The following is a 27171-nucleotide window of genomic DNA, read 5'->3' on the forward strand; positions in this document are numbered from 1 at the left end:
TGTTAGAGTCCCATTTTACAGAGGTGGAAACTGAGGCCTGGGGAGGGGAAGTGACTTGATTGAGTTGCATATCAAGTTGGGCAGGGAGGCTGGTCCTCAGAGATTCTTGGCTTCCCTTCTACACCTTGAGCAAGAACACTGACTTTGGAGTCAACAGGCCAGGCTCTGCCACCAGCTTTGCTGTGTGACCTGGGAGGCTGGCCTAACCTCTCTGAGCTATAGTTTGGGGTGAGGAATTAAGGAGGTAATGGGTGAGAAGGCTCCTGACCCATTGTCCTGTGAACAGTTGGAGCCACCACATGTCCCTCTGCCCCTGCAATTCCCCAAATCTCCGAATCTCCAGCTGTGACACCCCGCCCCCAGCCTGCCCTGAAAAGCCATTGCTGCCTCCTCCAGCCCTTGTCTTCCCCGAGCCCAGACCCACCTGGCTGCCACTGCCCTCAGCCTCACCCAGCTCTCCGTGTGCTCCTCCTGTCACAGTTGCCACAAGGCCTGGACCCATGATGTCATCCTCTGAGCATCAGGTCCGTCCCCCACCCCCACCCCCCATGCCAGCTGCTCAGGGCTTTTTTTCTTTATTGAACTGGCTTCCCTCTTCCTCCACAAGCTTTTAAGGTGTAGTGTAATACTATAAAATTCATATAAAATTCATACATGTTAAATATGATTTTAATGGCTTTTGACAAAAGTATACAGCCCTGTAAGCACCATCACAAACATCCTGGGGAGTATTTCCTTCAGTCCCAAATTTCCTATGCCCTTTTGCAGTTAATCCTCCCACTCCAGGTCCTTGGCAACCACTGATCTGTTTGTGTCTCTTTAGTTCTGCCTTTTCCAGACGGCGCACAAATGGAATCATATCCGATGTCACCTTTCCAGCGTGGCTTCTTTGACTCAGCATAATGCACTTGAGAGTCACCCGTGCTGTTGCCTCGTGCTGTTGCCTCTGTCTGTAGCTCAGAACTTTTTCATCGCCGAATAGTATTCCATGGATGGATATGCCATAATTTGTTTTTCCACTCACAAGTTCATGGACATTTGGTTCCTCCTAGGTTTTGGTTATATTGAAAACAACTACTATTGCATGCAGATTTTTTTCCTTTTTAAATTTATTTTAATTTATTTTTAAAAAATATTTATTCACAAGAGACAGAGAGAGAGAGAGAGGCAGAGACACAGGCAGAGGGAGAAGCAGGTTCCATCCAGGGAGCCCGATGTGGGACTCAATCCTGGGACTCGATCCCCGGTCTCCAGGATCATGCCCTGGGCCGAAGGCAGGCACTAAGCCGCTGAGCCCCCCAGGGATTCCCCCCCATTTTTCCCTTTTTTAAAAAGCAGGCTCTCGGCATAGAGCCCACACGGGGCTGAAACTCATGACCCTGAGATCAAGTCTTGAGCTGAGGTAAGGTTTCTGCACATCCTGTCCAGCACTTGGAATTGTCCATCTTTTAAATTTTAGTCATTCTAATTGATATGTAGTAGCACCTCGTGGTTTTAATTTGCATTCCCCTAATGACTAATGATGATGATCATCTTTTCACATGTTTATTTGTCATTTGTGTATCTTCTTTGGTGAGGTGTCGATTTAGATCTTTTGCACGTTTTTTAAAAAGACTCAATTAATTTATTTGACACAGAGAGAGACAGAGAGAGAGAACAAGCAGGAGGAGGGGCAGAGGGAGAAGGAGAAGTAGGGTCCTCACTGAGCAGGGAGCCTGACACGGGGCTTGATCCTAGGACTCTGGGATCATGACCCAAGCTGTAGGTGGACATTTAACCCAAATGAGCCACCCACGTGCCCTTTTTTGCACATTTTTTATTGGGTGGTTTGTTTTCTTATTTTTGTATGTAAGAATTCTGTGTATATTCTGGGTACAAGCCCTTCATCAGAGATGTGTTTTGCAAATATATTCTTTTGGGCTTGTTTTGAGAATTCAATAACATCATAAATGTTCAATAAGTGGGTGCTTTTATCATTACTATTCTTATTACTACTGCTGCTTTATTATTCTATTTTGTTCTTGTGGATAGAACAAAACTTCATGCCTCTTGGTCCAGAACTCTCAGTGGCACCTGCCAACAGAGGCTTCCCTGGGCTGCCAAACCCAACACTCAGGTCCCCTCCTGAGTGGGAGGAGGAGGAGGCCTGAGGGAGACACGGCCTCCTCCAGCACCCAGGACATCTCTGTGCGATTTGTTGCTTATACTATTGACTTATCAAAACCAACCAGCTGGCCTAGGCTGCTTGCTTAGGCTGCTCCTGGGAAGGGAGGGTGCCCTAGAGGAGACCTCGGACATGAGCTCGGCCTGCCCGCCCTGCCAACCGGGCAAAGCCACATGCCTCCCCATCTCCCAGTCCAGAGCCACGACTCTGGTGTGCCCGGTACGCATGGACACGCTCTCTGCTCTGAGCCTCACTGGGGCACCCAGGATCTTATTTCCGTTTGCCAGAAGAGACAACTGAGACTTGGAGAGCCGATAGGGCCACCCAAGATCCCACAGCCCAGACAGGGTGGCACGGAGGCACATTGGCAGGTTCTGCTGCACGGACCTGGGTGCGCTGAGCTAACAACTGGAGGCAAACAGTGACTGTTTACTGAACACCTTGTCCGTGCCTGCAAGAGTTATGCCCCTTGTGGGCAGTGGCTGCTATGGTCCCATTTTCCAGATGAGGAAACTGAGGCTTGGGGAGATGAAGTGGCTCACTGGATGCAATAGCAGCCAAGCAGGCTTTACATGCGGGCACAGTGTCTCCTGGCCCTGAGTGCTTGTCTGCTGGGCCACACTGGGCCCGTGGCCTCAGTGCCTGCCATGGGGCCTGCCCAGCCTGTGTGGCCGGCGGCTCTGTGCTCCTGGGCCCAGTATGTGCCCGTCCTCGCTGAGCGCCACAAGGCTGCTGGGAAGTCCATCGTGCCATCCCCACCTCACCTGCCACCGGCCCCTCCCCTGTCCCTTCAAGCTCACTGACGCCCCATCTCCAAGTCCTCCTGCATGCAGTGCTGCTTCTCCAACTGTCCTCCCCACCCAGGCCTCGCCCTCATTCATTGGGATCTCAGATCTCACTGGTGGGAACAGGCGGGCTCAGACACTTCTCAGAGGCCGCGGTGCGGGGAGGGCCTATGGCAGGACCCAGCCGTGTTAGGATGCACCTGCCCTTCACCCCAGCTGCCCCCTCTGTGAGCCACCTTCCACCTGCCCAAGGCTCGTCTTTGTTTCAGACTGGATGCCCCCGAGGGAAGGGCCAGGCTGAGATGCATCCTTCAGGGGACCCCATGTATCCAGCTCCAAACCCAGGAGGCCACTGAGCTGGCCCAAATCCTGAGGCCTCCTCCCGTCCCCAGGCCTCAGGAGTGGGCTGCTTTCACATCCAAGCTCTGGTTGAGCTCTGCCTACGTGCTAGGTGCCTTCTAGTTCCCCTCTGACTCTTTAAAGTGAGTACCAGTAAAACCTCCAAACAGAGGAGGAAACTGAGGCTCATGGAGCAGCTACGCAATCCCATAACTTGCTTGGTGTCACACACCAGTAAATGGTGGAGCCGGAATTCCATCCCAGAGGCTCTTGGCCATCTGTGGGGTTTCCACCTGCCGGGAGGCCTCTTAGCCTGGAAGTGCCCTTCTCTTGCCCTTAGATGAGGCTGGGGACCCAAAGCTGCATTAGGCCTGGGCTTGTGGGCTCCAGTCCAGCATGATGAGGGCAACACAGGGTTTTTAGGAACCCAGAGGACAGAGCAGTAATTCCACCTGGAGCAGCAGGGAAAGCTTTCTGGGGGAGGTGGTGCTGTCACTCAGCCTAGAAAGATGAGAGGGCTGTCAGACTCTTCAACTCAACATGTTCCCCACCAAGCTCACTATCTTCTCTTCTCACACCTACTGCCCAGCCCAGTTTTATCTCTGTGATTGGCACCCTTCTCCTGAACCTATGGGAGGCTTGAAGCCTCATCACTCTGGCCTCCTCCCTCAGCCTCCACCCCCTTCCTGCCAGTTACTGAGGTCTGCATCTTTCTAAGATCCTGCCACCATGTGCCTCGCCCTGCCCGCCTGCACTTGTACCAGCCTCCTCACTGGAGGAAGAAGGTCCCCACAGGGGCCCTAAGAGATGCTGACATACTGGGAAGTGTGGTAGGTGGCTCTTCCAATGGTTACAGTCCACGAGAAATGGCAGAGGGGCTGTGAGTTTTTACAGAAATGGCTGCATGCTCTCCAATGTTCTTCTCATCGTGAGGCAGAGTCTATGCCTCTTGTCCTTGAAACAGGGTGGGCTCTCTGGCCAATACAGTAAGGCAGAAGTGATACCGGGTGACTTCTAACACCACATGGGACATGGCCATTGAACTTCCACCCCAGTTCTCCACCCACCAGGCTGTGAGGAAGCCCTGGCCACTGGCAGAGGTGCTCCAGTCCACAGACCCTGCCAGGCCCCCAGACCCAATATTGAAGTGAAGGGGCTCCAGGCGACTCCACTGAGGCCCCAGATGTCATGGGTCAGAGCCAGGCCACCGCTGCTGTGCCCTGAGCATGATAAAATGGTTCTTCTACAGCACTGAGTTTAGGGGAGCTTGAAACTCAGCAGGAAATAAGTGGAGGGGTGACTCCTTGTGTCTGACCCTGATGCCTTTCTCAACATATATCTTCTGGGACTTAGGAGCCGGGGGCTGCAGAGGCAGTGCTGGCTTGGAACTCAGCCTGGGTCAGACATGAGAGACACTGTTTACCCCCCATCTGTGAAACAGCCAGGCTGGATTAGAGCCAGGGACCTTTGGCTGTGACCCTCTGCCTCCCCCAAACCACCATACACACCCAGCCCCTGACACTACCAGAGTCTGCAGTTTTGAGTCATTAGATGGTGTCAAGTCCTGTGAGGCTCTCGGTTTGGGTATTTCAGGAAGACTTCACGTAAAAGGCAGGATCTGAGGTGTAAAGAAAGGTAGTGTTAAAAATAATGATGATATTTTGTTTGTTTACAGTGAAATATCAAATAGGGGTGCCTGGCTGGCTCAGTCGGTTAAGTGTCCAACTCTTGATTTCGGCTCAGGTGACAATCTCAGGGTGGTGAGATCCAGCCCCGCGTGGGGCTCCGTCTGGCCGTGGAGCCTGCTAAGGATTCTCTCTGCCTCTGCCCCTCCTCCCACTCTCCTCTCCCTGCTCTCCTTCACTCTCTGTCTCTAAAAAAAATCTTAAAAATCAGAGAAACATCAATTAGATTAATTGGCTTTATAAACATATCAAACCACTACATAATTAATATATATTAAAAATAACACATGGTTCTTACAGAGCCGTTCGATGGAAAAGCATAAAGAAGACAAACACATTCCTTGTGATCTCTTCGCCCAGATGCCACCAAGGCTGACCTGCTGGGACTATTTCCTACATTCCCACAGAGCAACTCGGTCCAGGCAGCAGCTTTGAGCAAACTTTCCCGGTGGCTCATGCGAGGCAGAGACCAGCTGGCAGAGGGGAGAGCTCCTACCACAAAAGAGGCCATGTGGCTCGGTGCTCTCCAACCTTGCCCCTGCATAGCCCCTAAGGACTTGGTCATCACAGCAGCGCCCCCTGCAGTGGCCTCAGATCTGAATCATTCACAGAACAACACCGTGGGGTGGAGGCCGGAGGGCACCTCTGAGTGTGCGAGACCCAACATCCTCCCTGCTACTTGTTGGCTCTCTCATCCCTGAGCAGAAGCAATCACTTCCAGAGCCAGGGCAGAGCAAATCCATCCCTAGAAGGGCAAAGGAAGCCACTGGTCTTGGCAGGCCGGGGGCATCGTGGCTGCCGGCCCACCAGATGTCTGATCAATCTCAATCTTTCACTGGGGCTTCCCTCCAGGACAGACTCCTCTTTCCACCCACGAATGTCTGTGACCCTTCAAATGACAATTTCCCCAACATGGATCACCTGAATACCCTTTCTCTCCTTATACCAGGAAGACCTGTGGGTGCTGGGAAGGGTCTGGAAACAGAACATTTCAAAGGATGGGATGGTTGAGCCTTTGACTCTGAGCAGGAGTTGGCGGTGGGTGGCAGCCAAGGGCATTTCACGCAGGGGAGCTTCCCCAGCAGAGCCCTGACTCTAGGCCTGCACAGGGCCCAGCTGGGCCGGAGGAGGCTTCCCCTGAGGCCTCTCTGCGTGGGGAGGTGGGCCATGCTCAACACCACTTGGGAACCGGCCGGGACAGATCTCAGGCCTGGCTTCAGGCTGGATGTCTGTGCTGTCCCGGTTGTCTCCACAGCGGGTCCCTCAGAGTGGTCCTCGGCTTCGAGGTCGCGTCCCAGCCAAGGCCGGGGCGGGCAGCCAGACACTACACAGTGGCCTGTCCTGCCCAGGGTCCCCCTGGGTGGGTACATGTGTCCTTTTCTTGCCTGCTCTGCAGCAGATGCTGGCTTGGGGTCTCCAGCATGTTCCCTCCCTCCAGGGCAGAGCTGCCTCCACTGGAGACATGGGACACCAGGACCCGGGCACAACCCAGCAGACAGCGTGCCCCAAGTCGTGGAAGGCAGGCAGCGGGAGGACTGGGGGCGCTGGGCGTGGCTGCAGCACTGATCCCACAGCAGAGGCCCCTGTGGGGTCTTCAAGCACATGGCTCTGCGGAGGGACCTGTGGCTTTTCTGGGGAGTGTGTGGCTGGCAGGCCAGAGCGTCCCGGAATGACGGCAGGTGCTCTAAACCTATTCCATTTCGGCCTTCCACGACCTGGGCCTGCTCCCCTCATATCCTCTCATGCCTGGAGCCAGGCTCTAGATGACTCGCCTTCTTCTTTTCTCTTCAAGCTGACTTCCACTTCGTACTAAAGCAAAGCATGTACACAGTGTTGGAGTCAAACAGCACGACCAGGCTTGTAAGAAGAACAAGGAGAAGCCAGCAGCTGCCTGTCCATGGACAAATAGGATGGAGCATCCGGTGTGTGCCAGGCTCTGTTCTGGGCACTGGGGACTCTGCGATGTCCCCAGCAGAGCAAGTCCCTTCCTGCCCGCAGCTGATATTCTAGTGTGACTGCTTGCAACCCCTTTAGCTCTTCCTTCCTTATTTCTCCATCACATGCTTAGATGGCCATTTCTGTCTTTCTTTCCCATTTTAGACAGTATCTGATAGCTCCTAGGGTGGAGGGGGAAGATTTCGTTCTCTTACATGCACATTCCTGTGCTTCTCCTCCCCCAAGTGCCCAACCTCATGTGCTCAAAATGTGTGGCTACATCAGTATTTGGTGTTTACAGTATCGTGATTATGGAAATATTGTTTCCCATCTGAGCTGTGGAGTATTTTATGTACATCCTCTATTTTGTGTGATCTGTTTTGTTAGGAGTTAGCAGCTGATTTTTTTCCTTTTTATGTCAAGGGGGGCACTCAGGGGATCCTTCTAGGCTGGAGGTTCATGATCTTTGTCTGTGGGAGGTTGGGAGGCATAACTGCTCCTTTTATTTTATTTTATTTTTTTTTTAATATTTATTTATTTATTCATTCAGAGAGAGAGAGAGAGAGGCAGAGACACAGGCGGAGGGAGAAGCAGGCTCCATGCACCGGGAGCCCGATGTGGGACTCGATCCCGGGTCCCCAGGATCGCGCCCTGGGCCAAAGGCAGGCGCCAAACCGCTGCGCCACCCAGGGATCCCTAACTGCTCCTTTTATAAACTCTTGCCTCATTGGGTTTCCATCCCCAGCTGCCCCTCCCCTTCCAGGGGAACCTGGGGCCTCCCGGGCTGAGTATTTCTGAGGGAGTGTCAGGTCAGTGGTCTGGCCTGAGGTTGGCCCCCTCCTTCTCCAGACTTGATTTCACCTCCTTCCACTACCTAAGTTAGTTTCTATTTGTCTGTTCATTGGCTAGCTTTAAAGATGTTGTGGATTCCCCTTGTCTCAAATTGTCTCTTTGTCCTTGTGAGCTTGTGCCTCAAAGATTTATTTTATCTTATATTTTTCTATTGTTATTTTAGAAGGGTTTGGGGAGGGAAGGGAAAAAATATCCCCATTCAGTTCATGGTTAACTAGAAATCCCCTTCATCTTTTTCTCTGAGCACCTACTTTGTACCATGGTCTATTTTATGTCAGCTCCTACCCCCAGTTTCACATGGGCATTTTTTTCCACCCAAGTCTGGGCTGAGAAGATACTTCCTCCAGGAAGGCCTCCTTGACTTTCCTAATGGTGCTTCTTTGCCACATCACCATACTTTGCTTTTGTTCACAGCCCTCATTTTTGGAAATTATTTGATGTATTTACTTCATATGAACATATGATGAATTGCCTTCCTTCTCAACCTCCCCCAGAAGTTTGCTCCATGAAGTCAGGGACCTTGTATGTCTTGCTTTTTGCTGTCTCCTCCGTACTTAATGGGTGTCAGGCAAAAGTAGATGCTCAGGAAATATATACTGAATGGATGGGTGGATTTGAGCTTGGGATCTCCAAGAGGGGCAAACCTCAGTATGACCTCAGGAAGAAGCAGGTGATGGTCAGAATTCCCCGGGAATGGAAGACACTTCTAGTGAGGGGATGAGACCCCTGTCATAGGAAGGATGGAAGTCAAGGCTTGGAGATGGCTGAAAGGGCACAGAAGCATTGACGAGAACGGATGCGGATGCGCTAATCTCCAATGCCTGGCTGAGACAAGTGGTTAGCTCAAGGTCACTCAGCTACTTCCTGGGGAAGCCAGGACGCCTTTACATCCAAAAACAGCTCTTTGCAGGCAGCCATTGGGGTGTGCTCAGGTCATGGAGTCAGCCCGATCTGAATGCAGTTCTGCCTCTCTTCTCCTTGGTCTAGACAGGCAATTTATTTTTCTCTGTCATTGCACTTGTTGCAAACACCATGCCACAGTGATAAGGACCACTCTGAGTTCCTGGAGGTGAGATAACAGGTATGAGCCTTCTAGTAAACTGCTTAATACATAGTAGGCTGTTCCAATGATGTGGGTTAAAAGTCTGGTTTCATTCTTCCTGGCAGTGAGAACACAGAAGCTGCTTGAAGCTTCGGGCCTCAGTTTCCTTTTGTGTAAGATGAAAGCCTAACCATGTTGACCACACTGGGTCACATCAAGGCTCAGCTTTGGAGTGAGACAGGTGTCAATCAACACCCATCCCTTTCTCCTGGGCAGGCAGGGCCATGTGTGAGGACTTGGTGACAGACAAGCTCTGGACTGGGGGTCCTGGGGGTCCTGGGGGTCCAGAGCCCCTGGGTGCCTGCATGTGTCCCTGGGGCAGCCTCAGGGTTTCTGAGCTTATCCCTGCAGAACATTGGGCTGGACAGCCCCAAGGGCTCCATCCCAAGGGCTCCAAGCAAGGGCTTGGCATTTTTCCAGAGAGCAGTGGCAAGAGCTCAAGGACAACTTGTTTTGCTCAGTAGAAGGATGTTGCAAACCATTTAATGAAAGCACGGGCAGAGAAAGGCAGGGAAAACTCTGTCTCCAACTGACAGTTTCAACAACAGTTGATTCTACTGTGACTAACTGCTTCAGGTATCTCTCTGGGCCTCAGTTTCCTTCTCTGTTAAATGGGCATGGTGATGCTAGTGTGCCTCTTCTGAGCTGTGTAAGCCTTTCTCCCCTCCATGATTATTCACTAAGTGCCTGCTGGATGCTGGGGACACCGCAGTGACCAAAGTAAAGTCCCTGCCCTCATGCACCTTGCATCATAATAAGTCTACAAGACAATGTGCTTTGAGGGATTAGCACATAGCAGGTGCTCTAAAAATAGTACTTGCTGCTTTGCTAGCAGAGTCATCTAGCTTGTAGGAATTCACCCTTTGATACTTGAGGGTGGTCACAATTTAAATAGGGCAAGTGAGGGACGCCTGGGTGGTTCAGTGGTTGGGCATCTGCCTCCGGTTCAGGGTGTGATCCCGGGTCTGGGGATTGAGTCCCACATCGGGCTCCCCATAGGGAGCCTGCTTCTCCCTCTGCCTATGTCTCTGCCTTTCTCTGTGTCTCTCATGAATAAATGAATAAATGAATGAATGAATGAATGAATAAATAAATAAGGCAAGTGAGCCCCTGCCTGCCTTCTCGGTTTTCTCCATACACCACAACTTTGGAGCCTGATCCTGAGTGAGAGGCTCCCACCCGCTGCCGTGCTCCTTCCAGATAACTCCTACTGCCTCCGAGCATCACTTGCAGCTGGCCCCGTGCTGGGCCTGCAGGAACTAGTCCCAGCTCCTGCTCTGGAGGGCCACAGGTTCGAAGGAGAGGCTGATGGGGTGCAGGCGCTGGCAGAGCCACGGTCCTCGATGAGAGGGCTGGGGTAGAGGTGCTACTGGTGTGTGTCAGGAAAAGCCTCCCCATTCGATTTCAGAACTGGGCAGTGAAGCAGGGGAGGGCTTGAGTCAGGTGGAGAAGGCAGGGAGCACATCCCTAGCTGAGGGAGCAGCCTCTGCGAACACAGGTTCAGGGAGGAAAGCTTGCGCTGGGAGTGGCTGGAATGGGAAGATGCCGGGGGAAGTTCCCCACTGAGGGAGCCCAGGCAGGGTTTGGAGCACGGCCAGCCCCGCATTTTGGAAGGCTCTCTCTGGCTGCAGTGTGGAGGGACTGGGGGCAGGAAAGGAAAGGACGGAAAGAGTAGAGAGGGTGGCTGAGTCTGCCCCGGGGCTCCCTCAAGTGACCCGCTCACATCCAGCCACCATGCCAGAAACGGTCACCAGAGGGCGCTGTGTATCAGCAGGCCGCGGAGACCCCTGCCAGTGCCGGGTGGTGAGTGGGCACAGCTGTGCGTGTGGATGGAGTCTGTTAATGTGCCTGCAACTGTGTGGCCATTCCACATGTATGTGCACACTTGTGCACCCTGCTGTGTTCACGTATACATGTGTATTTGGGCTGTGTGGACCTACACAGGTGTGAAAGGAGGCTCGTGGGGTTTTGCTTGTGCAAGAGTGTGTTGCAGATGTAGAAGAGGTACCATAGGTGAGAACAGCCCCCCCCCCCCCCCCCCCCCCCCGCCAAGCTCCCACTACTCCAGCCACACTGTTATTCCCCTAGAAGTCATCTACCTTAGGGCCTTTGCACATGCTGTTCCTTCTGCCTGCATGCTTTTCCACCAGACATCCCATGACTCCTCCCTCACTTCCTCAGCTCTCTGCTTACATGTCACCTTCTAGTGAACCTTTTCCTGACTTCTGTCTCTAAAAGTATAGTCCCCACACCCGGACGCACTCCCCATCGCCTTCTATCCTTCGTCCCATAGCACTTATCCTCTGATAGGCTATAATGATGCAACCTAGGCATTTTGCTTGTCTGGTTTGCCCACCAGACCATCACCTCCCTGAGGGCAGGGAGTGGTGTCTGTCTTGTTCAATGTTGTGTTGTGTCCTCAGTGCTAGGCACACTAACTGCTCAATAAATAGTTGCTGAATGAATGAGTGAGTGAACTTCCCCAGTTGTGAATTCTGGCCATCTTCTCTTTCCAGTCCTCTGTCATCCCGGGGTCCCTCCCATCTTGGCTCACACCCACACCCTATTTAGCCACACCCTCTTCCTCCCTGTGTCTGTTTCCCTGGGTGCACAGAGAGGGGTGTTTGGGATGTTCCTTCTCAGAGTCAGGGTAAACAGCAACCTGCTGTGATCCCATCAAATGCTCCTTCTGGTTTCTGAGTGATCATGAGGTTCATCACCCTCCCCGGGCTCTTTCGAGGTAGAGGGAAGCCAGCAGATACTGCTACAACTGGTGAGGAAGAAAAACAGAAGCTGTCATGTGATGCTTCCTCCCCTGGCAGCAATGCAGCTCTGCATCCCGTGCTGGCCCTTATATGGGGCCCATTTAGCACCTCCAACACTTTCCTGGAAGACTCTTTCTTGCTTCTCTGCCTGACAAGCTCCTATTGATTCTTAAAGGTCCAGTACCAAAGTCACTTCCTCTGAGGAGCCTTCCCTGACCTCACCCAGGTGGTGTTTGGCACCTTCCGGAGACTCTTGCTCATGAGTCTATTTATAGCGCCCCACATGGAGTTTTGTGATTCTTGGGCTGTCAGGCTCCCTGACTAACCATCATCTCTTGCAGCTGAAGGGCCTTGCCTGAATCATGTGGGTGCCCGGGAGGCTGGCATGGGATGAGAGTCACTTCATTGATGTCTGTGGCACGCTTTTCATCCTTCCTTTGTTCATTCCTCAAGTACTTATTAGGCACCTACTATGTGCCAGGCCCAGGGTTGTGCATCAGGACTGCAGCAGGGCATGAGTTGGCAAGATTCCTGCCCAGGAAAGGCTGATGGTCTAGAAGGAGAGCTGGATAAAAGACAGAGCAAATGGGAAAGGCATCGGTGGCATGAGTGCTGCGCAGAGAATTAAAACTGATCTGGGGGCATGACAGGAAGATCTTTTAGAGGAGTTCATTTAAGTGGAGGCCTGCAGGCTGGCAGGGAACCGCCACAGGAATCCTGGGAGGAAAGGTGCTCCAGGCAGAGGAAACAGTCAGGGCGGAGGGCCCAAGGCAGGATTGGTATTGGCACGTTCAAGGGTCAGCAGTAAGACCCTTGAACACAACAAGGAACAGAGAGGGTGAGGCGGAGCATGGGAAGTGTGGAAGTCCGAGTGGATGGCAGGAGCCTGAACCTAGGAAAACTGCGGGACCAGGCTTGCAGTCCTGGTAGGGAGGCAGCAGCTGCTGGGTGCCCATTTTACAGATGGATAAGCAGCAGGTCCCAAGGTGAAATGACTAGTCCAGGGTCACAGGGCCTATTGAGAATAGAGCACTCTGGACACCCAGGAGTGGTTAGGCTGAGATGGCTTCCTGGAGGAGGTGGCCTGAAGTATATTTACAAACATTTCCTGGGCACTTAAGAAGTACCAGGCCCTAAGCCAGGCACTTCCAAGCCTGAGCTTGGAGTTGCACCAATTTCAGAGAGGCTTCATTGTTCCCATGGGATAGGTCAGTAAACTGAGGCATGGAGCTGTTCCATGACTTCTAGTATGTAGCAGAGTTGGCATTTGATCCCATACCCGTCAAGATCATGACTTTTCACCCACTGCCAGGAAAGGATGAGCAAGAGATGCAGGAAGAGAATAATGATAACATAAATAACGTATCCCCCCCTTCCTTATCTCATCAGGCCCTCTCCATCACTGTGTGGGTGGGGTCTTGCAGGGAATCACCCCTTTTTACTAATGGGCAAGCAGAGGTCAGCTCCCCGCTCCAAGCATTTCTAGCAGGTGGTGGAATCTGCTTCCCTCACGTGAGGTCCCTGGCAGGCGGCACACTCATGCCTGCCCAGAGGCGAGGGGCTGACCTGTTGACCTCTGCCAGGCGCTTCCTGCCCTCGCTAGCCCATAGCTTTGCATTTGAGTCACCTGATCCCCAGGCCAGATTGCTCGGTGGCTCCTAAAATCCCCCTGGACTTCACAGGGGAGAAGGGAGGACTGGCCTGGGTGGCTATTACATGCTATGCAGTCTGTATGCCCAGAAGGAGGCCCGGAGGGCAGAGGAGGAGAGAACCAAAGGCCCACCTTACTCCCCCTGAGACTCCGTTTCCCGTGTAGAGGAGGGACCTTGAAGACCCACCCCCTAGCGCTACCTGTACTGGCTTCTCGGTAGGTAGCACAAGTTCCCCACTGTGACCCACCCCTTCCCGGGTGCCTGACCCCCGGCGGGCGCTCAGTGGAGGTTTGCAGACGCAGGGAAGAGAGGTGCGGACCCCGGGCACTGTGCCGAAGCCCTGACAACACTGGGCCCCCCAGGACTGCCTGCAAGGGCCGCCCGGTTCCCCCGCGCAGCGCCGGGAGGCCGGGCTCTTCCGGTCGCCTTCTCACAGAGGCAGACTGAGCTCGGCTCCAGGGGCTCCCTGGCTTGCCCAAGGTCACGGCGCTGGAGAGTGGCCAGGTAGGGATCGGACGCAGGGCTCGCCCCGGGGGCGCACTCTAACCCCCCGTCCCCCAGCCCCGCCACCCTGGGATACCCGGGGATTGTCCCAGGGGACGCCACACACCCAGCGGTGCCCACGGAGCGCACCGGCCGGGCGCTGCGGGGCGGGGCGGGGCGGGGCGGGCCGGGCGCGGGCGGGGCCTGGTGCCTGAGGGCGCGAGCCGGGCTCGGCCAATCCCGGGCAGTGGGCGGGGCTTGCGTCTTGACAGGCAGCGGGAGGGGCCGGCGCTGGCCCCGACGGGGCCCGGGTTTCCCGGGCGGAGGGCGGGGCTCGACAGGCAGTGGGAGGAGCCGGGTGCGGGGGGAGGGGCGAGGCGGGCGCTTGACGGGCACGCCGGGCCGGCCTCGGATAGGCAGGGGACGGGCCCCGGAGACGGGCGGGCCAATCGGCGCGCGGGGGCGGGGCTGTCGTCGGCGCCGTCCGGCCGGGGCCCCCGCGGCGCTGCCCAGTCTGGCTCCGGCACCGCCCGTCGCGGACGCGCTCTCGCCGCCCCCGCCTGCGCACCGCCGCCGCGCCCGGGCCCCCTGCCCGCAGCCATGAGCGCTCTCCGCCCGGGGAGAGCCCGCCGCCCTCTAGATTAGTTCCTGCCACCGCTCCTGGACCCGCCTGCACCATGGAGTCCCCCGCCTCCAGTCAGCCCGCTAGCATGCCCCAGCCCAAAGGTAGGAGTGCCCGGGGGGAGCGCGGCTCCCCTGTCGGCCCGGACCACGAACCCCAGGCTGTCTGTGGGATCCTGTTGCAACCCCGTCCGGGACCCGGGCAGCACTCCGGCTCGGAATCCTTCCCCATTCGGGTCTCGATCTCAGCCTGGACCTCACCTGGGCCCCCCCTCCCCCCGCCCCGTTCGGGCCTGGGGACTGCACTCAGACCCGGTCTCGTTCCGGTGACCCGCTCCAGGTCAGAAACCTCACTCTGACCTCCTCATTTAGGCCTTAACTGCACCCAGAACAGGAATTCTCCCCGTCTGGGTCCTTCAGCTGGATCCAGGTGGGAATCACTCGGATCCTGCACCCAGGGCCCCCTTCCACTCCCCTGGTCCCAGGGCTGTATCCACGCTGGGATTTAAATGACTCCCCATCTGAGCCCCAGCAGTGCTGCTCTGCGGGGGGGGGGGGGGGGAATCTCACTGTACACCCCTGCCTCCCCATGTGGCTACACTCCAGCCAAGAACTCACTCCTCTTCCCCAACTCTCTCCATCCACATAGGCCCCATCCCTGGCCAGCTTGCAGCCCTGCAGCCTTGTCCCCCAGGAGCCTCTCTTGGCCTCCCACCCCATGCTAACACAACCCCCCTCTCCTTCAGCTTCTCCTTGTCTTGACTTGCAAGCTTCTCTCTGCACTTGGGGAGCTCACCCCCTTTTGCTCCCCTGTATCTCCAGGGTTGATGGATACTGGACTTGTCCCTGCTGCCTCTGGGTTCTGGGTCAGCCCCTAAGCCAGGGTGCTGGCTGTGCAATGGGCTCACTTTAGTCTTCTCCAAGTAGCTGGCCTTCCTGGAAATTTTTGTGAGGTGGCGGCTGCAGCGTCAAAGCAGCAGGATTTGTCATGCGGGGCGGGGGGAGGGGGGCGAAACTTGGAGGGTGAAAGGGGGATTTTGTGTGTGTGTGTGTGTGTGTGCACGGGGAAGAGGAAAGGATGTTTTTGGCACGTCAGAGCCTCAGCAGGCTAGGCTGTGTGAGATTTCCAAACCGGACATAGCTGTAATGAATGGGCTGCCCCTTGGGCCTCTAAACCTGCCTCTTCCTCACCCCAACAGCAGGAGTATCTCTGGGCCTCAGTTTCCTTATCTGTAAAATGGAAGTAATCGCACATACCTTGTGTGGATTGCTGGGTATGACATGAGGTAGCAAATACTAAAGAGTTTCACGCAAGCATGGGCGAGGAGAAGAGTGCAGCATGATGTCTGGCACACAGTAGGTGCTGAGCCAGGGACAGTAATTGCCCACACCTTGTTACCGTTCTCCTCAGCCATGTGGGGTCAAGGCCTTGGCTCTGTTTGCATTGCAGCTGCAGAGTGAGGTGGAGAAAGGTAACTGATGTCACTCAGTGGGCCTCTACTCAGGGCTTGATCCTACCTCTGTTTCTCTAGAGGGGCTCAGGCAGCAGGAGGGCTGAGGGGTCCCAGGGAGGGTGTGGGTCCATCTCTACCCCTGCTGCCTGTGGCTGCGGTGGCTGTTAGCCAGAGCCTGGCCGGCCCGGTGGGCAGGGTAATTACGTCTTACGTAAGTGGGAGGCCGGATCCCTGACCATTGCCCAACCACTGTGAGTAACTCAGGAGGCACTCAAGGGGGGAGGTGGCTGGGGAGGGACTTGGCCTGCACGGACCTCGTGGAGCTTGGGAACTGGGAAATCATATGCTTTGCCATTTTGGAGAACCAGGACCCCAGACACTTCTTTTCTCTAGTGTGGGGTCTCTGCCTGGCTTGGTCAGTGCCATGGGACTTCCAGCAGGTCCCTCAACTTCTCTGGGCCACAGTGTTTTCATGGGCAGAAGGACACGGTTGGAAGCAGTGTTTGTCTTTGGATGCTCAGGTGCTCATTCAGCTGCTTCCAGGCAGGGAATACCTCATCACAATAAAAGTTGTAGAGTTGTGAAGGGAGAGGGGTCAAAGGTGTGAAGGGAAAAGGAACTTGGGGGAGGCACTGCTTGATTCCTGTGTGCTGTGTGACTTGAATCCTGGTGTTGCCCTCTCTGAGCCTCTCTGCAGAGATTAACAAGATGAATTTCCAGTTTGTGGGTCCAGGTAATACCTGATAGTGTGTGGGTTAGATGGAGGGACAGGTACTTATGCAAAGCTCAGGGACCTTGTCAGCCTCTTTAGGGTCTGTGGAAAGATGTGGTGGGGAGCCATAACACCCCCTCACCAAAAAAATCTGAGAGCTGCCACTTATCAAGCTTTTTTCCATGTTCCATGTGCTCTCCCATTTATTCCTCGAAGCCCCATTTACAGATGAGGAAATTGAGGCTTAGCGATGGTCAGTGCCTTGCCTGAGCTCATACAGCTGTGACAGGTGCAGCTATGTCTCTATCCAGGACTGTATATCTCCAAAGGTCTCCCCCGTGCTCCTTTATGTCCCATTCCTGTCCTTGATGCTCCAGCAGAGCTAATGGGACGTCCATCATCCCCCCACCCCGCCATCCCAGCTGGTGGGACCTTATGTTATGCCTTTGTCTAGTCTGCATCTCCTCCAGGCCTGGCCTTACCTGGAGTGGGGACTGAGCTAGGGGTGATGCCTCTTGTGTACACAGTCCTTTACAGTTGGCACATTTTATAATCAGTGCAGTCCGACCCACTTGTCAGATGACAGAACTGGGGTCAGACAGGGGAGTGGCTAGACTGAGTTCCCCAGAGGCAGGATTCTCACCTGTGCCCCCGCCCCCCCCATCTTGGGGCCAGGGCCCTCCAGCATTGTGCTCTTCTCCACATTCTCAGGAATTTGAACAAAACAGGGCGTGGTTGGCACTTGACCTTAAGGGAGCTTTACCTTTGAGCTTCCTGCCTTGCAGCTGGTCCCTGCTCCATCCTCTGTGCTGCAGCTCTGCTGGTGTTCCCCAGGCTTCTTGCCCCCAGGCCATCTTTGGCTGGGGTCAGAGGCTGAGGGCATGCTTTGGGTCTGCTGCTTCAAGCCACGTTGTCCTTGGGGGTACCATGTGCATCCTGTCACTGCTCCTGCTGCACTGCGAGTGCCGCCCACACAGGCACTGCACGGTTGATCTTCACATGGCTCCTGGATGCCCAGTGGGGACACTGAGGCTTCGGGAGCACTGTCTGTGTCCTGGCCCTGCCTGCCCGAGCCACTGTCCCTCCCCCCGCCCCCCCACCCCAGCTCCCTGTCCTCTCCGTCCCTGCTGTCGGAAAGACTGGGGGGTGACACCTTGGGGACTTCCCCCACCCCTGGCGTGACGCACAGGAAACTCTCTATCAGCCAGCCCATGGCTGGAGGCCTGAAAGGAGCAAAGTTCTCAGTTGCCTGTGTGGGGAGAGGGCTGGGGCAGCGGGAGGCTTCCGGTGGGTGAGTCAGCGGGCACTGGGTGCTGACTCACCCGCTGGGCATGCCAGCCCAACTGGCTGCTGCTTAAAGGGGCGATGCCTGCTGGCTGGTGGGTGGGAGGGGGGCTGTGAGCCCCAGCCTTGCCGGTCAGCATCCAGCCCGCATTGGGCATCAGAGGTGGCCCCCTTCCTGGACCTCAGGCTGGGCTGGGATCTTTGGGCAGGCCCTCCTGGCTCGGCTCCCGCCCCGCCCAGGAACTTCCTCTGTTAGGCAAGGGCCCCGCTTCCTCTTGTTCATGGAACAGAAGCAGGTGGCGGCGGCTGTTCACTGTCCTTAGCCCAGGGACTCCTCAGGCTCAGATGAACCGCTGGAGGCTCTGGGCAGCTAGGGAGGAGAGGTGGTACGGGGGTGGCCTGCACTCTCTGTGTGGAGAGGTGACTGTGGCCACATTTCAGTTCAGGCTCTTGGGCTGTGTGATGTTGGCAAAGTTACATTCACTGTGCTCTGTAAATGATTTCAGTGCCCTGGGCATGGCCTACCGTTCCAGTGAGAGGCCTCAGTTTCCTCACCTGCAGATTGGGGACAAGGACTTTTCCTGCCTGTCCTGCTGGCAGCCACAGGGATAGATGCAGACAGCCTCATTCTACTCTTGCTAAGTGTCGGGTAGTGGGCCAGCGAGACTGTCCTCACTCCACAGAGAACCTCGGCAAGACGGGAAGGAGGTGCAGAATCTGGGCTCAGTGTGTAGACAGGCCTGTGTTCTGAGTCTGACTTTCCTCACTGCTTCCTGACTTCCTCTTGTGCCCTCTCTGACCGACAGTCAGTCTCCTTTTCTGTAACATGGGAATAAACACTCCCTTGCAGGGTGGTAGCAAAGACTGGAGACAGTGTGTCTAATGAGCCATATGTTTTATTATGTTCTTATTGTTATGGCTGTGGCAGGTATTCGGTGATGAGTGAGTAAACAGGACCCCGATCTCTGGAGCTCCTAAGCCCTATGACACGAAGACTCTGGCTGCGGATTTCTGTAATGCCAGCTGAAATATTCCAGGGTCTTTCCTCAGTGGTCCCCAGGCTGGAGCTGGGGCCTCCCATTGCTTATTGGGCCTTCCTGGGGAAGGCCTGTGGGGAACAGAGAGGACTGGGCACTGACCCCTTTTGCAGCTCTGCCTCCCCTGAGCACAGGGAAGTGTGGGGTGGAGGATCAGGACAATGGGAGCCTCTAGGCCAGCCCCTCAGTGGGTAGAACTTCATCAGTGCCAGGCATGGTGCTGGCTGTGGGGACATGGGGTGGGTGAGGAGCACCCTGATTCTCAAAGAGCTCCACCTAAGGAGTTGGAGAAGGTCTCGGTGGTGAGTCCAGATCCAAGGTCAGGTGTGTCAGTGGATGGGAGCCCAAGGTGATTGGGAGCAGTTGGGACATAGGCTTGGCTGGGTGAGGGGCCTTGGCAGCCATGCAGAGCATTGTCAGGGTCTCAGGGCGGGTGCTGTGTGTCAGTGTTCATCTCAGAGGAAGAACACTGGGGGCAGCCCAGAGGAGAGAGCCCCCCCTCCCCACTGGCCAGATGGGGCAATGAGGCAGGCCTGCCCTGAGCTCAGCTCCTGTTGTTGGGGCTTACAGCCCTCTGGGGACCATCCGTACCTCCCCTTGGCCTCCCATCTAGGCATTGCCCTTGGAAGGCAGGCTTGCCTGCCCAGCTGCTTCTGGGCATGTGTCCTTCTTAGCACTGACTGTGGAAATCCCAAAAAGCTTCATACGAAGGGCATGAAGAACATTCAGGGCTGCGTGCTGGCAGCCTGGTAGGCCCATCTGCAGCTCAGAGACCCCAAACCTGGGGCTGTATCCAATAGGGAGAGGGTCACCAGGCTCACCCCGGAGGAGGCTTTTATCCCTCTTCCCCCCGATGGGTCCCTGTCACCCTCTCCCTGCCCTCAGGGTCCCTTTCGGGGGTGTCATGGCTGAGCTGGCATTTCAGGGGCCATCCTGGCTTCTCTGTCCTTCTCCTTGGCGGCTCTGCACTGACCCCGTTGACACCTCTTGGCAGGTGGGGCCTTCCATTCCTTTTAAACTTTTGAATTTTGAATACATTACAGACACCAAAAAGATGTAATAAGTGTACCTCTGTATTTTAATGAATAAAAATAAAATGAATTCCGTGTACACAATATCCAGCTAAAGAAATTAAACATTACTGTGCCCAAAGTACCCCCCCAGAATTGTACCTTCCTAATAACTGCCCTGACTTTTGTATCAATCACTTCTTTATTAGTTCACTAATAAAGGGGTACAAGGGGTATGGTTACGCTCACTGTCCTTCAGGATCCCTGGGATGGCACCCACTGTGGCCCTTGGGGCCTACATCACTATGTGTTGGGGGGAGAGGCTGCCACCAGCCGGCGAGGTTCATGCCTGTCTCCCCCACTCATGAGCTATGTGGCCTCAGTCTGTGTCATGGGGATGATACTAGAAGCTAAATTGCAGGGTTGTGGTGAGGATTCTGCGCATTAGTGTATGGAAGTGCTGAGTGTGGGGTCGGCTCGGAGTCAGCGTAGATGAGTGTTTGCAGCTGTTCTTGTTGCTGTGTGTGGATCTTACACTCCTGGCCCAAACTGCACTGAGTGGCCTGCGTAGCTGGAGCCTGACAGCTCTGACTTTCCTCCTCCAGCCACAGTGCCGATGCCACTGGCTTCATAGGTGTGTCCTACACTTGCATAAGCCAGTGGGTGTGAGGCGACTGGTAAGGGGCCTTGGATGCCAGTGGGGATGTTTGGATACTACCAGGAAGTATGTAGAGAGCTGAGGAGCATTTCTGCATGCCCACTCAATAGGTGCCCCGTCCCTGCTGGTGCTTGGAGGCCTGCCCGTGACCACCGTGGGTGTGCGCCTGGGGGAACGTTCCCTGCCCTCCCCGTCCTCCAGCGTGTCTGCGTCTTGGCCTTCTGCTGGACCCCCGCCTTCCTACTACTGGTGCAGCCTGCCCGCCCTGCCCGCCTGGGGTAGACCCCCAGATAGCGCGGGTGGACCCTGCTGGGTGGGCCTGGGGGTGGGGGGTGGGAACCCCTGCCAGGTGGCCAGGTGCAAGGGGCCGGCTCTAGGCCCAGCTCTGCCCTGCTCCCTTTGTGACCCGCTGGGCCTTAGTGCCCTCATCTGAATGAGGGGAATGGAAAAATGAAAACACTTCTCAGGCTACTGCTGAGGGTGAGAAGTCATGAGACCTGTCGAAATCAGGGACCCATTAGGTGTGCATACAGTGCTGTCTTGGAACCTGAGCTATAGATTGGGGTTTTTACCACCAAGCATACCTTTTAAGGTATTCTCCTCTTCGACCCCCCTGTGTTCTGTAAGATTTTGTTTTGATACAAATGATGATAACAGGTAGGGAGAGGTGCTTTTACGATCTTGCAGGAGCAGGAGCATGGGGCCCAGCAGTGCTTCCCGGTGTCCTGGGTGACCTCACAATGGCCCCAGGTGGAGACCTGTGCTAGCTCAGCCCACAAGCCCGAGCAAGAGGAGTGTCCCGTTTCCTCGAGGCTCTGGGAAGCTTAGGTGTCACTCGGGAAATGTCCCTCCCTAATCATGGGCTCTTGAAGCCTGGGCTCTGCAGTCTAGGGGTCCACCCTGCCCTTCGAGGGGCTCACTTGGCAGTCCGGGGCCCACTGAGGCGACCGAAGGCCTGTGGGCCAGGGTGGCTACTGATCCAACCCGTTTGGTGCCAGACGTTTTATGTGCATTGTCTCATTTAGCTGTCATGGTTACCTAGTAACACAGGTGTGTTGTCATTCCTGAGTTTTATAAGTGTACCGGCCTGGCAGGGAATGACTTGCCCAAGGTCACACAGATCTGTCCTGGGACTTTTGTCTTAACAACCTCTGACTAGGGCTCATCCTCTCCTGGAAGTCAAGGCCACTGCACCCCCCAGAACACCAGAGGAGGAAATAGGCTCAGGGAGGGGGTACGGCTAGTCCGTGGTCATATGGCACCTTGGTGCCAAAGCCTGTCCTTCTGCACTCACTGTCTATTGGCCTCTGCCATAGTGGCTTGGGAGATGCTTGTTGTGGCTGCGGGTGGGTTGTGTGGGGTGAGGATCTGTGGCCTAGGGAGAAGAGCTGGCCCAGGAAGCTGGGCTCTGGTTCAAGTCCTTGCATGTGACCCCATGTGAGTCTCTGGGCCCCTGAACCTTGTATCCACACTGGTCCCCAGTTCTGAGCCCCCGGGAGGGGCACCAGTGAGTCTGGCTCCCCGTTTCAGATGGAGAAGGAGACTGAAGCCCAAACCCATAGCAGCCCAGGACACAAGTTTACCCAAGGCTTCTTTCTTTCTTGTTTTTTTTTTTTATTTTTTTTATTTAAATTACTTAACATTTAACTAGTTGACACTGCATGTGGCTAGGATAATCTCAAACGTGCAGAAAGGCAATTTCTTGCTCCTTCTGTGAAGGGACCACTGTTTTCCCTCACAAAATCTATGCTCCTTCTCCTGTATAGAGAGCGCTCAGCCTGTCTTCCTGCCTAGGAGCCCACTGGACCCTGGCCAATCTCTCGATTTTACAAACCCTGGCCTCAGTGTCCTCATCTGTAAAATGGAGATCCTGTTCATCCCAGCTCCTTGGGGTGGCTGAAACAATCCAGTGAGGTGTGATTAGATGCTTAGCACGGTCCAGGCATACAACAGGTGCTCACCAAACGCTGGCAGCTATTTATTCATTTTCTCTTGTGAGAATTGTATGTTAGGGATGAGCTCCTTGAGGTGGGTTTTCTGGGTCAGTGGGTGTCTGGATAGCACGGAGTTGCCTTCAGACTGGGTTGCCCTGTGAGCTCATATGACTATTAGCACTGAAGAGGTGGACTCAGATCTCCTCAGGTGAGACCAGGCCTCCTTCCTCACACCTGCTGGGCCCAGCCACTTCCCCTTCCCTCCATCTCTGGACTGAGTCCCTGTGTACTTGCCTCCTCTGTGTGGGCCCCCTTGGCTCTAGAGCTTTCCTTCTCCTTGCCATATCAGCCTCAGCCCAAATCCCACCCCAGAAAGGTCTGTGTCCCTGGCTTCCTTTATTCTTTAAGAACTTAGCATGCTTGGAATCTGTGTAAACATTACACATACTGGCTCTGTTTGTTAGTTTGCTGTTGGCTTGTGGTCCTGTCTCTCCTGTCAGCTCCGGGTTCAGCCTTGTCACTGTTGCCATTTTGGGCTGGATCCTTCTTGGTTGTCAGGGCTGGGTGTGCACTGTGGGTTGTGGAGCAGCATCTCTAGCCTCTACCCTCTACCCACTAGATGCCCGTAGCAACCCCCTGCAGTCAGAGTGTCTTCAGACATTGCCACGTGTCTCTGGTTGGAGCATAACCTTGGGAGGGCAGGGTCCAGTCTGCTCACTGCAGAAGGGATGGGTGCTGTGAGGTGGGCAGGTATAGAATCCTTCCCACCTGCTTTGCAGATGAGGAAGGCCCTGAGAGGTAGAGAGAAGTGGGGGGGGGGGGGTTGCTCAGAGGCCACGACCTACACGGGAGGCCAGCACACAGCAGGAGAGAGGGTAGGGCCATGGGGTTGAGTGCCCCCCACGACATAACCTGTTGCTAACCTGTGGGATGGAGTACATGGTACCCTTGGCAGGTGCTCAGTAAATGAGAGAGCCCTTCATCTGTTTTGGGACCTTGGGAATAGGGTGTTACAGCACTGGCGATCCAACTGGTCCCCTGCCTGGGGGAGCCAGGTCTGTCCTCACTCCCTGTCAACACTTGGTGGTGGTGGCCCCCAAAAGCTCCTCCGGGGCCTCTTTGTGGGGGAGAGGGTGGGGGATGGAGACTTCAGCCTCAGACATTTGTGGGACTGAGCACCTGACCCTGCTATTCCTGCTTAACATCTTTGAGCCTCACTGGTCCTGTCTGTGAACTGCTCTGAGTCCTGCTCTGAGTGCCTCATCTGGACTCACCCCAGTACCTGGGGCTGCTGTGAAGTCTGCAGTGAGAGGAGATGATCAGGTGCTGGGCACCGGTTTTGGCTTGTCAGAGCCAATAAGCATCAGCCATCCATTAGTTACCTGCACAGTAGCAGTAGGTTGGTCCAGTTGATCTTTCTTTGAAGGACCCCCCATAGTACAGAAGTGACAAGCTAAATGGGGCAGGGTGCATGGGTGGCCTTGGGACATCTGGCCTCCCCTACCTCCACGGTGGGTACAGGCACTCGGGACCTAGGACTTCTCCAATGGCATTGGAAATCATAAGAAGCACCTAAAATGCCCCAAAGGTAGGGGGTGGGGAGAATAATTTGGGAACAGCAGGTGTTGCTTTAGAAATCAGGGGTGTGACTACACATAACGATGTATGGGGGGCTCCCTTTGTGAGTGGAAGCCCCAGCAGGATCCAATGAGGGGTGTTCGATCCCCGCCCCCACCACGGATGGGACCCCGAGAGAGGGTAGTACAGTCCAGTCTATTTGGAATCTCCCCAAGGCACCCAGGCAGGGGTAACGCAGGGGGTGAGGAGACCCCTCTCTCAGGCTTTCTGTTGATGTTTGGTCATTGGAGCTACACAGACCTGTCCTCATGTCTGCTCCCTACCAGACACTCACTGTGTCACCTTGGTCAAGTCATATCTTTTCTCTGACCCCCTTGGTACAACAGGTATGGGAAACAGGCATAGGTACAGGAAACACTTTCCTATACAGAATGGCTGTCTGGGGCTGAGGGCCTGGTGTTATTTGGGGTTCTGTGGGTTTCCAGATGGCTCAGTCTAATCTTTGCCTGTCAGGCACCTCCACAGCACTGATAACCTCGCAGGACACGCCTGATAACCCTAGGATAACTGTGGATCTGTTATCGCCATGTCACAGTTGAGTCTCTGTCGCCCAGAGAGGTTAAGTCACCTGCTTGAAGGCACACAGCTAGGCAGCGCCAGAGCTGCAGTTTGAACCCAGGCTGCCTGGCTTTAGAGTCAGTACTCATAAGCATTTTCTTAGCTGCCCCTAAAGTAGTGACTGGTAATACATGACAGGGGACAAGCCAGCTGGATACAGGGAGAGCCAGGGACAAGGCAGCTTAGCTGGAGGGATCAGGAAAGCCTCTCTGACTGGGCAAAAGGTGAGGATCATATACCAGCTGGGACGGAGAGTTGCAGGGAAGAGCATCCTAGGCAGAGGGAACAGAATGTGCAAAGGTGCTGAGTTGGGAGAGAAGGGGGCTTATTCAGGGAATGGTGAGTGGGACGAGATGAGAGCGGGACCAGGCCAGGGTCCAGGGTAGGAGTTGGTGAGTCTGGGCTGCCTCTCTTCGCAGTCTTGTCCTGTAGGTCAGCGGCTGGATTCCCTGTCCTCTGCCTGTGGTGCCATGGGAGGCCGGAGAGGGCCGAGGACACACAGACGCCTGGCCCTGTGCCCACCTGTGCCAGAGGCCCTGCAAGCTGAGGCTGGCAGGCTTGTTGTGGTTTGCTGGTGGCAGCCTGTGAACGTCTGTTTGTTGTGGTGACGGTCGTCACATTGGGCCCACACCTGGGCAGCCCCGGGCCGCCTGGCCATCTGGGCCCAGCACTGACGTGTATGGCGGACCTGGCAGCGGCCGGTGGCCTGCGGCCTGTTTCTGAGCTGTCTCCACGGAGGCCTCACCCCCTCCCTCTGACGGCTGTGCTGCCAGCCCACGGAGCCCGTGTCACTCCCTACGCAGGCCTGATGACCCTGATGGGCAGGTAGGTGAGGAGGCCAGGACCGTACTCCTCCTGAGCACCCAGCCCATGTGCTCGGAACAGCCTTGGTCCCTCCCCACGCCCAGGAGGAGGGGCATGTGGGAGCTCACATTTACCCAGTGTCTTGGTCCTCTTCACCTGACCCCTTCCCGCCTGGCCTGGCTGCAGCTGGAGAAGCTCCCTTGACAGCTAGGGAAACTGAGGCCTGGTAGGGGGAGCCCATGTCACCATGTTTGCGGACCATAGGGTGGGGGATGGGTGTGCAGGTTAGGGCCAGAGAAGGGTGAGGCAGGGCCCAGAGCAGGTGGTGTGGGGCGGGGTGCGGTCCTGAGGCCCGGAAGACCCCCGAGTGCATTGTTCATTTTTAACATAAAATGTTTTACTTTCTGGTTACAAAAAGCTTCAAGCGAAGAATAAAAGCTCCCAGTAATTCTCATCACATAGGGTGGCTGTTTTTCGCCCCTGTGGAGAGGCTTGTAAGAACTGCGTGGTTCTTACTGAGTGGTTATGGGCCGTCACATAGGCCTGCCTACCGTGCGCTGAGCCTGTGCCGAGCACTGGCGGAGGAGCCCATTTCTCGGAGCCCTGTTTCGGAGATGCAGGACTTGAGGGCTGAGAGGAGGGTATCTGCTAGGTCTCGGGAAGGGGGTAGAGCCAGACTTGTTCAGGCTGCCACATGCTAACTGCAGTATTAGCAACACTGGCCTGGCCCCTGGCCTCCTCAATCCTCAGGCCCTGCATCCCAGGGCCCCTGCACCCCATGCCAGAGCTCAGTGGTCACTTAGTTGGACCCAGGAGCAGCCTGGGAGTGGCCTCAGAAATGGCCCTGTATACCTTGGCTTCTCTGCTTTCCTCTTGCCACGGAGAATGTGCCAGGCTCTAGGAAACCCAGGGCAGCGTCTGGGTTCCTGTTCTGCAGGAGACGTCACAGCACTCCCCAGGGGGAGTATAACAGGCCAGTCCCTCCTGCCACCAGGAGAAGCTCCAGCAGGAGGGGGTGCCAGGAGCAGCGGGCCTGGCCCATCGTGGTCTCCAAGTCAACAAATCTCGGAGCCACTCCTGGCTGGACCCCTGTCATACTGTGCAGCATCTGTGTTCCTCGAGTAAAATAAGGCTAAGATTTCCTCTCCCTAGGGTTGTCGGAACATCTGGAATAGATGGGAAGGGCCACTTGTGTGGTCAGCAGGCTGCTGCTGGACAAGAGAGAGACCCACCCAGCCCCTGACAATGGGCCATGTTGCCTCATCTGTAAAATGGGAAGAAAACACCTACACAAGGGTGCCTGGGCGGGGGGATCCCTGGGTGGCTCAGCAGTTTGGCGCCTCCCTTTAGCCCAGGGTGTGATCCTGGAGTCCCGGGATCGAGTCCCACATCAGGCTCCCTGCATGGAGCCTGCTTCTCCCTCTGCCTGTGTCTCTGCCGCTCTCTCTCTCTGTGTCTCTCATGAATAAGTAAATAAAATCTTAAAAAAAAAAAAGGGGTGCCTGGGTATCACAGTTGGTTGAGCGTCCAACTCTTGGTTATGGCTCAGGTTGTGATCTCGGGATTGTGAGATTGAGCCTCCCATCAGACTCTGTGCTCATTGCAGAGTCCACTTGGGATCCTCTCTCTTTTTCTCTCTCTCTCTCACTCTGCGCCTCCCACTTGGGTGCTGTTTCTGTCTCTTTCAAATAAATAAGTA

The 27171-nt window shown here is 55.3% G+C and overlaps 1 protein-coding gene and 1 long non-coding RNA gene across 2 annotated transcripts in view; one reads left to right on the top strand and one right to left on the bottom strand.

The window, feature by feature from the left end:
* Positions 1-651: 651 nt before the first annotated feature.
* Positions 652-17722, bottom strand: LOC140594739 (uncharacterized). The gene is made up of 2 exons (XR_011995955.1): positions 17313-17722; positions 652-4906 (listed from the first exon to the last, which is right to left on the bottom strand). It is a non-coding gene; the product is annotated as an uncharacterized lncRNA (long non-coding RNA).
* MAP2K3 (mitogen-activated protein kinase kinase 3) overlaps positions 14239-27171 on the top strand; it is a 29676-nt gene continuing 16743 nt past the window's right edge. Inside the window, exon 1 of the mRNA XM_026005663.2 lies at positions 14239-14488. Coding sequence (XP_025861448.1) covers positions 14440-14488 — 49 coding nt within the window. The 5' untranslated portion in view covers positions 14239-14439. The remainder of the gene's footprint in view (positions 14489-27171) is intronic.

The sequence above is a fragment of the Vulpes vulpes genome, chromosome 12 (genome assembly GCF_048418805.1).
Source record: "Vulpes vulpes isolate BD-2025 chromosome 12, VulVul3, whole genome shotgun sequence".
NCBI classification, from domain to species: Eukaryota; Metazoa; Chordata; class Mammalia; order Carnivora; family Canidae; genus Vulpes; species Vulpes vulpes.